The 12,392-nt window shown below is 40.4% G+C and overlaps 1 protein-coding gene across 1 annotated transcript in view; it reads left to right on the top strand.

The window, feature by feature from the left end:
* MTAP (methylthioadenosine phosphorylase) overlaps positions 1-11,792 on the top strand; it is a 42,502-nt gene extending 30,710 nt beyond the window's left edge. The window contains exons 6-8 of the mRNA XM_065908004.1: positions 4,235-4,474; positions 8,190-8,312; positions 10,578-11,792. Coding sequence (XP_065764076.1) covers positions 4,235-4,474; positions 8,190-8,312; positions 10,578-10,616 — 402 coding nt within the window. The 3' untranslated portion in view covers positions 10,617-11,792. The remainder of the gene's footprint in view (positions 1-4,234; positions 4,475-8,189; positions 8,313-10,577) is intronic.
* The last annotated feature ends 600 nt before the right edge of the window (positions 11,793-12,392 follow it).

The following is a 12,392-nucleotide window of genomic DNA, read 5'->3' as shown; positions in this document are numbered from 1 at the left end:
CCAGCCTTAGCTTTCAGAGAATAAAAATGGCTACCACAATTCAGAAGTCCATCCATGATACTTTTCTTATAACCCCAAAATTTAAAAGTCAGATGCCACCTAGTAGGTCAGAAGTACTGTCAGAAGCAAACTGCCTAGTAAAATCTACTAACTTAGACAATACAAATACCTAAACATGTTAATCATTCAGATAATTTTAGCACCTGATGTGAAACACAGATTTATGTCAACCTTGCATAATCATGTGAAACTAGCTTCTTTACAGGCAAAGCTAGAGTGCCTTAAATAACCTCACTCTGGTCTCAGAAATCTAGAGTCCAAAGCCAGGCGTTGGAGGGAGCCATTTCAGATATATCACTGCATGTTTATTCTTTGTGACTTCTGTGAAAGCATATTTTTTTAAGTTTTAAGTAGGAGTTTAGATACACATTTGAGCCTTGAACAATGTGGGGTGTGGTTAGAGGCACTGGCCCATCATGCAGTTGAAAATCTGAGTATAAATGTACAGTTGGCCCTCCATATCTGGCGGTTCTGCGTCCAAGGATTCAGCCAACCCACAGAGTGAACAGCACTGTAGCATGAATCTATTGTGAAAAAACTCCATGTAAGCGTAGACCACACAGTTCAGTCCTGTGTTGTTCAAGGATCAACTGTACATGTTCCTGGGTAATTATCAGCAGAATATATCAGAATGATGTTAGTCTTAATCTCTGAAACACAGATCTGTCCACACAATAAATGTGCTCTCCAAGAGAAGTTCGAAGTGCATAATAACATTTTTGCCCACTTCAAATTGGGGGAAGCTTGGAAGAAATAGACTAGGGAGAGAATATGCATGTTAGTAGGAAATCTGAGGTACTGCCCCAGTGATTTGGGTACTAGGGGTAGAGGTGTATAAGGGAAGTACTAATGAGGTATTCAGAGTACATGTAAATGTGGTGGCTGAGTGACAGTTTCCAGTAATACAGCTTGGCCTCCTTTGAGACTGAATTAATTCAGCTATTATTAGTCTAGCCAAGCTAAGGACCTTCACCTAACGATTTTAAAAGAGTGCTAGGGAAGGCAGTTTAAGAAAATGGGGAGGCGGGGAGAGACCTTCAGAATATTATTTTATTCTTATATACCCTAAAAGGGATTTTAAAAATACTATCCAAAAATGTAAAGAGTAGATGGTGTTGCCCCTTGGTAATTATCACTTAAACTTTCAGTATTCTTGTGATCTTTTGTGTACTGACAACAGATTGTCAGGATGAATTGTCCATTGGCAAGCAAGGTATATAGTGGTTGTACTGTATCTTATCATTTGTGTTAAATATGTGTGTATATATAAGGGACTTCCCTGGTGGCTCAGCGGTAAAGAATCCACCTGCAATGCAGGAGACATGGATTCAATCCCTGGGTCAGGAAGATCCCCTGGAGGAGGAAATGGCAACCCAATCCAGTATTCTTGCCTGGGAAATGTCATGGACAGAGGAGCCTGGCAGGCTATAGTTCATAGGGTCACAAAGAATCAGACATGACTGAGCATCTGAGCATTCATGCATGTGTATATAAAAGAGATAAATATGAAAATATTTATGTGTAAATAGAGTGTTTCTGGAAAGCTGACCAAAGAACTAGTAACAGTGATTTCCCACAGAGAAACTGAATCCCTCGTATACAGGCAGAAGAAATACTTGTCACAGAATAAGAACCTTTGTACTGTTTACATTTTGTACCATGTGCAAGTATTACCTATTCCGAAAACAAGTGTCACTTCTCGTCAAAAGGTAATCTAAAACAAATTTCTTCAAAAAGTCCTGATACATTAAAGAGACTTCTCAGGCTGGAGTTGTATTTCTGGCACCTTACAATGGCATTATCTGTTTGTGTGGGAGTGCAAAGTGCTGCTTCGGATGGCAAGCCCTCAGTGTCTGCCACTGGCTGGGCCATGCCTATAAGCCTCCAATCCTCCTCCCCAGCGTGGCACCCACCCCAGGGGGATGGTGAAGACTTACATGCCATATGCCACTGGCTTGCAAGAATTGTGATCTTCCTTCACACATCTTCAGAAGCACTCTGAAGTTTGGCCAAGACATACAGCTCAGTTATTTGGGACTTTTAAAGACATTTAATGAAGACAGGACTGGGCTGGTTATACCTTAATTTTGAAAGCAGGTGGGGACAGCAGGGGAATGAGTGATTGAATAAGGCTTATTATTTATAACCTATGCTTCTTAGGAAACTGTTTTGATTTAGCATAGTCTTACTTTCAGCATGTACAGGATAAATAAACATGATGGAGCATCAACTAGTCATTGGCTAGGGCTTGTCATGGTTCTAAATTTAGAGTTTCCACGGCTCTTATTAAAATTCTTTCTTCTATTGCCATAGCCTAATGTTATTTTTAAGGAAATAGGTTAATTTGCCTGTGTGGTTCAAACATCTGCAGGCAAGACTTTGGCCTAGGTTGGAGCCTTCTATTGACTTTGAGTCACTCCATTTTGTATATAGTATCCTAGGAACTTTGGCCAGTTACTTGGGAAATGTGTAGAAGCTGCCAGTGTTAATCATTTGAAGAGGACCTCCATGGTGGTCCAGTGGTTAATAATCCCCCTGCCAATGCGGGGAACATGGGTTCGATCCCTGGTCTGGGCGGACTCCACGTGTCACGGTGCAACTAGGGTTCTGCATCACAATTAGTGAGCCCGCGCTCTAGAGCCGGTGAGCTGCAACTACTGAAGCCCGCACTTCCTAGAGCATGTGCGCCGTAGCAGGAGAACCCACCGCGATGAGAAGCCCAGGCGCTGCACCTAGAGGAAGCCTGTGCACAGCAACCAAGACCCAGTGCAGCCAAAATGATTAATTAAAAAAGATAATTAGAAGACCAGTTAAGCATTTATATATTGTGTTGGGCACTCCTTGCCGTGTATTCCTTGAAAGTGTTGCCCAGCTGTGTCGAGCTCTTTGCAATCCCAAAGACTGTAGCCCACCAGGCTCCTCTGTCCATGGGATTCTCCAGGCAAGAGTACTGGAGTAGGTTGCCATTTCCTTCTCCAGGGGATCTTCCCAAGCCAGGGATTGAACCTGCTTCTGCTGTATTTCAGGCAGATTCTTTACTATCTGAGCCACCAGAGAAGTGGAAGTATACTCCTTAGCTCATTTAATCTTCACAATATCTCTGAATTGTATTATCACTCCCATATCACTGATGAAAAAACTAAGACATAGGTTAAGTGAATTCTTGGCAGTACTTTAACAGTTAAGTTTACAGGACTAACTTTTTTTCAGTGAAACAGGAATGTTTAAGCACAGAGTAAGAGAAAAATGAAATTAAATTAGATATACATTGTTAGACACTAGAAAAAATGATCAAACTTTTAAATCATGTTTCTAAACTCATATGGCCTTGCCTCTAAAGGGATGCCAAAATAAGTTTATCTCTGGATAGAAGAAATCAGCACAGCTCCGTTCTGTTTTCTCCTGTGTGTCTTTAGAGAGGCAGCAGGCAAAGAGATTATGAAAGCACTTTCTACCACCAAAAAGCTTTCACAAAAGCCCTCAGGTTTTGTATAGAAGAGCAGTGAGAATGAGTTTCTCAGGAGCTTGGAAACTTCACTCTGCATATCTCTGAGACATGGATGAGGAGGGTGCCTTGTGTAGCCTTGAAGGTTAAGAGCTCAGACTCAAGCCCACATTCACAGTCCATGATAATCTATTAAAGCAGCTAAAAAGTGAGATTAAAGCATGTAAACAAATGCCTGGTGTAAAGAAAAAGCCCACTATTTGCTCTTACTGCTGTGCAATGGCACCCCACTCCAGTACTCTTGCCTAGAAAATCCCATGGGCAGAGGAGCCTAATGGGCTGCAGTCCATGAGGTCAGGAAGAGTCGGACATGACTGAGCGACTTCACTTTCACTTTTCACTTTCATGCATTGGAGAAGGAAATGGCAGCCCACTCCAGTGTTCTTGCCTGGAGAATCCCAGGGATGGTGGAGCCTGGTGGGCTGCCGTCTATGGGGTCGCACAGGGGTCGGACACGACTGAAGCGACTTAGCAGCAGAGGCTGGGTGGGACAGAGCATTATGTAAATAGATAAGGAGCTAGGAAACGCCCTTCTGTGATTGCCCAGGTTCTCTTTGAGGGCCTGCAAGTACTGGGTATGTATAGTAAGAATCTTTTAAAGTAGCAGGGAAGAAAAAATAAAGCTCACCTTCTGTTTGTGTGTCTTGAGTTTGGTTCTTTCTGTTCCAGGTCCTCATAGAGACTGCTAAGAAGCTAGGACTCAGGTGCCACTCAAAAGGGACAGTCATCACCATCGAGGGACCTCGTTTCAGCTCCCGGGCAGAAAGCATCATGTTCCAAACCTGGGGGGCGGATGTTATCAACATGACCACAGTTCCAGAGGTGGTTCTTGCTAAGGAGGTTGGAATTTGCTATGCAAGTATCGCCATGGCGACAGATTATGATTGCTGGAAGGAGCATGAGGAAGCGGTAAGTGGAATTCTCTTTGGTACATGTATGGCCTGGGTTTCCATGTGCCATGAGAGCCAGTGAGAGAGTGCCTTAACTCTTTGTTTCTATTACATTAGTTCCAGAAAGCGCCTTTATACCAAGTTTTAAAGTCAACTTTTTATACATTGTCATTAGGTGTTACCAGATTTTTTTCTCTGTAGTTCCCACTGGAAGAACAAAATCTTCATAGAGAATGAAAGGACACTTATGCAAGGATCAACAGGGAAGAGTACATTGTAAACATGTAGGTGTGTTGGGAATCTTACTGAGACTCGGCCCTTACGTTACAGATAAAGACTTTTGGTTATAAGTTCTTTATGCTCCTGGTTATTATGTAGCAGGGAAACCTATTAATGTACCTCTTCCTGGTAAGAGGATTTTGTATTCATGTCTAACCTGCCATGGATGGGTACTGTGCTTGGTATAAAAACACAATAGCAGACACACAAGTCCATAGGGAACCAACATTCTGGGGTTTTGAAGGAACAGGGTAGAGGTCAAACAAACCAATGTGAGAAGGCTCGGGGTTATATAGAAATGGTGTGGTAAGACACAGAAGTATGTATCGAATTGGCGCAACCAGATACTTGACATCCAGGAAGCCTGGCCTAAGTGTGATGGGAAAGATGGCCATGCTGGAGAGGTGAGGAGGGGAAGAGGGAGGCAGGGCCATGTAGACTATGTAAGGATTTCAGATGGAAGGTCGGTGAGGGTTTTGAAGCAGGAAAAAACAGCAAGATCCAGCTGGTATTTGAGGATAGTGGGCCACTGAGGTCAGGCTTCCAAAACAAATATTTCCTCTGTAGAAAACTTCAAAACCTCTACGAAAGTAGAGTTTAGTATAATGAACCCCCCAGTTACCCATCGCCAACCTTCCCACAATCATCAGCCGTGGCAACTCTTGACTTATTTATATGCCCCTACTCAGTTTTCTTTCCCCTACCCTCATGATTTTAAAGTAAATTTTTCTAAAACGCCTCCCTTTTAAAAATAATTTTTTAAAACCACACCACCACTGTTGTACAAAAAATTAGTGATATTAATTCTTTAGTATAATCAAATGTCCAGACTTGTCACATTTTCCCTCTTGTCTCATAATTTTTAACTGTTCAAATCAGGATCCCTTATAATCCACACATTGTATTTGAATGATAAGCCTCTTAAATCTTTAATCTAATATTCTCCTCCTCCCTACTCATTCCTTTCATTTTACTTGAAGAAACCAGATTATCTGTCTTATCATTTGTCTCATTTTAAAAAGAGAAAAGGACAAAACTGCAGCCAAGAAATTCTGAACGTATGGCAGTGGCTGTTCTGGACACATTTAGGGGAGGTGACATCTTCTCTAGGGGGACCGTACTACCACCTCAGAGCTGCTTGTTTCACCATCCAATTTCATGTAAAACGAGCTAAGTTATTCTAGCTGCCTCTCCATCCATGGGTATGGAATTTAGGTCAGAGATGAACACAGATTCTTTGAGGATGTTTGTTACTTAAGAGATTTGCAAATCCTGACACAGCGTAGTCTCTGACTTGGCAGCTTTGGTCACCTCCGGGGCAGCTCGGCCTCATGATGCTGAGAAGCTGCTTCCAGTTAATAGGAGGCTCCAGCCTCTGCCACTCCCCAAGAGCAGACTGCTTCCTGCCTGTGGCTTTCTGCATGGTCTCATAACATTTGTCTCCTTTGCAGAGCTAATGGTGCTTCATTTAGTAGGCCACATGAGGTTTGGAAAACAGTCAATTGGAGCTACTTCAGTTGAAAGCAAAAAAACTAAGCTCTGTGTAAGGGGTAAGGCACGAAAGCAAGTAATGTTAAATGCCACAAGGAAAGCATAGACTGATGGCATCATCTCAGTCGGCTATGCATGTCACTGTGCTTTAAACCAGATGTGCAGCCTACCATGCTTCTAGAGTTGCCTAACCCCTTCTTCAAATGCCCGTTGTTCTTTTTGCTTGTAATATTGGGTACGAGTTATTTAACCCTTCCACATGAGTGGGGGTTGTTAATTACACTTCTGACCTTGTAGGATTACTGGAAGAATTAAACACAAATAGGAGCCACTAGTATAGACTAGGGCTTCCCAGGTGGCACTAGTGGTAAAGAACCCGCCTGCCAATGCAGGAGATAAGAGACACAGGTTCAATTCCTGGGTCGGGAAGATCCCCTGGAGGAGGGCATGGCAATCCACTCCATTATTCTTGTCTGGAGAATCCCATGGCTACAGTCCATAGGGTCGCAAAGAGTTGGACACGACTGAAGTGACTTAGCACGCACAGTATAGTACTGGCTCCTAAGAGGGGCATAGTCAGATGATAGGTATGATGGAATGGCGGAGGGATGTAGTTTCTGAAGAAAACTTTTGAGATTTAAGTGGGATGTTGACCAAGTTAAAATTCTTTGTGAGAAAGCAGAAAGGACATTCTGGGTGGAGCGCAGCAGCAAAAACAAAGAGGAAAAGGAGGTCAGACTCTATATAGAAATAGCAGTCACAAAGTATGAGGAAAAGAGTAGAATATAATAAATCTCTTGGTTGTTTCACAATGCTGCATTTGAAGTTTCCTACCTGGCAGGCACCCAGCTGGCCGCCACCTTGTCCTGTGATCCCTTCCACAGTGGTGACACTCCTCTCTGCTACGGTGCTTATCATTTTGTTGTAAACACATCTCTATATTGTGGGAGGGGTCTAGGAAGGAATAGGAAGGTATAATCATGGTGCTCCTGAATCTTGGGTTTCTTCTAAGCATAGTTAAAAGCATGACAAGTACTCTTTCTGGTCATCTGTCTTATACTCAACTTCCTTCAGCTTCCTTAGGAAGCAATTTCAGTCATACACAGAAGCAACGGGGTAAGCATCTGTGAATCTGATATCCAACTTCAGTCATAAACATAACAACTTTAAGCCAACCATGTTTCATCTACACGCTGATCCATGATCTTATCTGTGAACATTTTAGGAGACATCTAACATAACCACATTGCCGTTATCACAGTCCAACAATAATTCCTGAATATATCCAGGCAAGGTTCAATTTTCTAGTTATCTCAAATAGCATAAGTGATTCTTTGCTTCCAGGTATTCTTAAAAGAAACCAGGTCATTTGTCCTATAGAGTTTCCCACAGTCTGAATTGCTGAAATCATCTCCTTAGGATGGTTTATCCAGTTTCACAGTTCTATATTTTCTGTAAATTGGCAGCAGGATCCAGAGATTTGACCTAATTCTGACATCATCATCCACAAGGAAGCTCATGAAAGTGGACTGTTTGGTTTGGGTTTCTGGTTTTGTGATGTTAACAGCCCATCCATTAATTCTATAAAAATGGTGATACTTTGATTCCATCGTTTTTATTAGCTTAAAGACTTCTCTAAAGGGAAATGTTCTTATCTTATATAGCAACAGTTTTAAAACTGGAATCCATTCCACATAAGAAGAGCCACAAGCTCTCTAGGCTGCGCCAACACATCATGCAACTGGAAAGCTTTCTCAGACACCATGCTGAAAACTAGTTGTGCTTTTCAGAGATGTCATTGGATTTTCTCTGTGACCTCTCCCCTGATAAATGCAGAACTTGGGTTTAAGTTCTTGGGAGTAAACTGACTTCAACAGATCGGGTAGGAACTCAGAAAAAAATGTTCTGTGGAAAGCAGTGGAATTTTAAATTGCTGGTAATGTCCTGTGCTGTTGTTTCTCTAGGTTTCAGTGGACCGGGTCTTAAAGACCCTGAAAGAAAATGCCAATAAAGCCAAAAGCTTACTTCTCACTGCCATACCTCTAATAGGATCCATGGAATGGTCAGAAACCCTCCTTAACATGAAGGTAAGTATCCTCTCCATCTGGAAGCAGACACTTCCATAGACTCTCAGCTGCCCTTTTCTCTAATTTCCACTGGACCCTTGGTCCATCTCTTCATGTATTTTATACTAGATAAGATGTTTTCTACATGTTTTCATGTCATTTACTCTCATACTAACCATAAATGGAAGAGAGATGTATTCTGGCTGGTAATACAAGAGCACTAAAAGTTGAGGTGAAGGAGTTTTATTATCTAGTCTATCAGGTTCTTGACACTATCCTGCTTTGCAGTGTATCCCTAAATTTTACTTCAGAAGATTGGTAGTGTTTGCTCTGTACATGTATTACACTGTAGACAAGGCTGTTTTCTCTTTGGCAGATCCATGCTAAGTACTGGCAGCCTTTAAAACCAAAACACTGGCATACAATACCAAAATGGTGCCAGGGATTGTCTACTTACAGCTAATGTTGCGTCACACAGACTAAGATAGTAATCAACATGTGGAGGGTTGCAGATTGGTAGCTTTTCAACTCTAGTATTAATTCCCAGAATATGATTTGTACTCATTGCTGAGCTCAGATGTGTGGTTTTATCTGGACCTCTTGTGACTCTTGATTAACCACCTTAGATAAGGGGTTGGCTGAAATTGATCAGATGTTACATTCACCTACTATCCAAAGAGGGTAGCCAGCATATCCAAAGGTCTCCTAGATTACATCTCTACTTTTAGGTCTTACAGTTGAGAGAGGATTTGAAAAGTTGATAAAGCCCTCTCAACCACCGAGGAACCCTGAAATGACAGCCACTGTTTCAGTGTGATGATGATACTGTGGTCGTAAATGACTGCCAACTGCTGGGCATGGAGGAGCCATGATTTGTAGTTTGCTGACTGCCGTGGTATAAATGCTCTTGCACAGCCCATTTCAAGCTACCAACACGAAGCCACTAGTAAGCTGGGAAGTGATATACAATAATGGGTTTTTACAAGCTGGTATAAGCAGGCTCCAGAAAACCAGTGTAATAAAATGTCTCTCAGCCTTGAGGACTGGCAAAGTCAGCAATACTGGCATTTTGTAATCTGTCTTCCCTACTAGATTTTAAATCCATAAGGAGCAGGAAACACATCTGTTGGTTTCAGCCTATCTACTTAGGAGATAAATGTTCTTTAATGATAGGTCCTTTCCCTCATGAATTATTTCATCATAATTGAAATATAGGCAGCTTTTTATATGGATGAAGAAAAGGGGAACAGAAAATAAGTTCTAGAAATTGGAGAATGTCACTTTAAACTAGAAACAGTTACATCTGGTGAAATGTAATGAGTGTAATGCAATAGAACAGCATGACTTTGGCTTATCTAAACAAACACAGTTGACTGGCAGGAAATGTGATTCATGCTTTTGGTGCTGCTGAGGCTGTTACCTGCAGGATGGGATGGTGAGGTCTGGGGTTAGGGTTTTTTTTTTTGGTTTTTTGTTTTTTTAAGGTTTCTGACCCCATTTTGACCATAGTCCCTTGAACTTTCAAAGATAATTTGTCAAGGAATAAATTTATTATTTCAGCTTCATTTTTAAGTAAAAATGTTTGGATACTAGATTGGTGTTCTCTATTCTTTCTGTGAAGCTTCTGAAAGTGTGTGTAAAACAGAATTTTTTAAAAGGGTTAATATGTGTAGAAGAGAGAAAATGAAGAATTGCTACTCTAGACAAAACTGAGAATCATGGCCTCCATTCTGTAACATATAAGGAACATCACACTAATAATCCCTTATTCATTTCAGAATCACTTAGCAAGCACCAACTGTATGTCAAGCTATGGTTTACACAGATATGTAAGACGCTGTTATGGTGAAGCTCCTAGTCTATTTGGAGATACTTGCATATTAAAATTTCAGTGGCATTTTTTAGCAGAATAAGACAAAGCCCTAGGGGTTGGTGTATAAAATATGTCCTAGTGGATGTAAAGGGGCAGGGGTAGAGATAAGTGAGAATCAGAACACTCCTCTGAGATAAACATTCTAAACCTCACTTTACATGAAAGGAGAATGAGGAACTAATAGTTTAAAAAGAGTTATGCTCAAAACTCCAGATGTGGTTAATGATTATTAAACTTTCAGTGAACATGAGAATTTTCTGGAGAGTTTATCAAGTATATATCCCATGAGGCCTCACTCTATAAAATTCAAAGTGGTAATAAGCACTTCAGGTGATTATCATGCCCCCAAGCATGAGAATTCCTGCCTGTAGTAATTGTTTGATTAATCATAATCTGTGCCTACTTCCTTTCAGAAAACAGCCCAGTGTTCTGTTTTGTTACCAAGACATTAATATAACATGGCTGCCCAGAAGACCAGGAGGCTTTGAAATTCCAGTCCTTTTGTGAATTCCTGCTTGAGAAAACATAGAAAAGATATGCAGCTTTCATGCCCTTGCTGCCCAAGGAAGACGTGATAAGACATTGCATTCATCAGAGATGCCTTCTCAAAGACTTGGACTGCTTCAAATAACAGAAGGAAAGCAAATTACACTTCGAGAAAAGAAAAAAAAGAGGACACCTTTCACCATTCCCCTATTAAATCTGTAACAATAAAGGTAGTAATATTCCTATGCTGCCAAGGAATTTGAAGAAAAGCTCTTAGACTATTCACTGGTGTGACTGTAAGTTGGTATAATTTTTTTGGAGGGCAGTTTGGTTAAAATGTATCAAAGGCTTAAAAAATAGTCTTTGTGCTGGTTAAACTGGGAATTTACCTTTAAGGAATTATCAGAGATACATATAAATAATTATGAATAAAGAAAGATGTATAACATAGTTATCATAGCAAATATTCAAAACAATCTGAATATCTAACAGATGGAGGTAAATCATGGTCAAGCTCTTAATTAGACTGAAGCAGCCGACTGAACATCATGGCTTCACATAATGTACAAAACACATTGCTGCTATGTAATATGGAATGAGGATATGTAAGCATTTTACAGTACTAATTTTGTTTTAAAATTCTACATAGTTATGTACAAAGAATAGAAAGAAATATATGCACTCTTCTGTTATTGTATTTGGGAAGAGGGATACTGGATAATTTTTACTTTTTCCATTTCTTCACATTTTTCTACAATGAATATAATCGAATAGTGAAGTTTTAGAAATAAAAATGGGCTTAGAAAGATCCAGTTCTTGAAAACCCACTGTTTTGGGTAATGCAGCAGAAGTTAAGATGGCACTGCTAAGAGGAGTTCTGTTTGAATTCCATCTTTATATTGTTAAAAAGACCATTTATGACTCTGGTTAGAACAATATCTGGGTTTGCAACAATGTGAGAAAAGCTGAGTGTTTAATATGGAGCTAATCTTAAATTATTTAAGAGACCATATACACACATTATAGTGTGTCAGATATTTTTAAAACTGATATTTGACTTTTTGTTTCTACACCTTTTTATGATTTGATGAATTATTTTACATGAGTTGATTTTTTAAAAATAAAAGAATGGAAGCGTCTTACTGTTTTTTATTCTCAATTTTATAGGAATGTGGTTTGTTTTCTTATAGAGATAATTTTTCCCTTAGAATTACTCCTCACTGTAGTCTGTTACTTAGTCCTTTAGTAATGTATATATCTGTCCTGTTTAAAGAGAACATAGAATGAATGTGTTTGTGTCTAAGGAATTGTCTTCAAGATAATGAGCTGCTAATTGTAAATAATAAACTAGTTACCCTTCAGCATTAATACAGAGCTGTTTGGGTTACATGTAACAATGGCTCTTGGACTCTGACGTAGAGTTTCAACTCTGTGCATGAGACAGTCACAGAGGACATGATGGATCTGAACCCACGGTTCTTTGGCTCTGTACACAATGACTGTTTTCACTACCCTGTAGTATATGCTATGCCTTACTATCCTTCTTTCTTGGTAGACATCTGAGGATGTCAAGGCCGAGATGTAGGCATTTTTCTTGTTCCTTCAAAAGTAAAGCGGTTTCCAAGTTGAGTTCAGTCATTCAGTTGTGTCCGACTCTTTGCGACTCCATGGACTGCAGCACACCAGGCCTCTCTATCCGTCACCATCTCCCAGAGTTTATTCAAACTCATGTCCATTGAGTC

Source organism: Muntiacus reevesi, chromosome 17 (assembly GCF_963930625.1).
Source record: "Muntiacus reevesi chromosome 17, mMunRee1.1, whole genome shotgun sequence".
Classification (NCBI taxonomy): Eukaryota; Metazoa; Chordata; class Mammalia; order Artiodactyla; family Cervidae; genus Muntiacus; species Muntiacus reevesi.
This window is presented reverse-complemented; position numbering and strand designations above follow the sequence as displayed.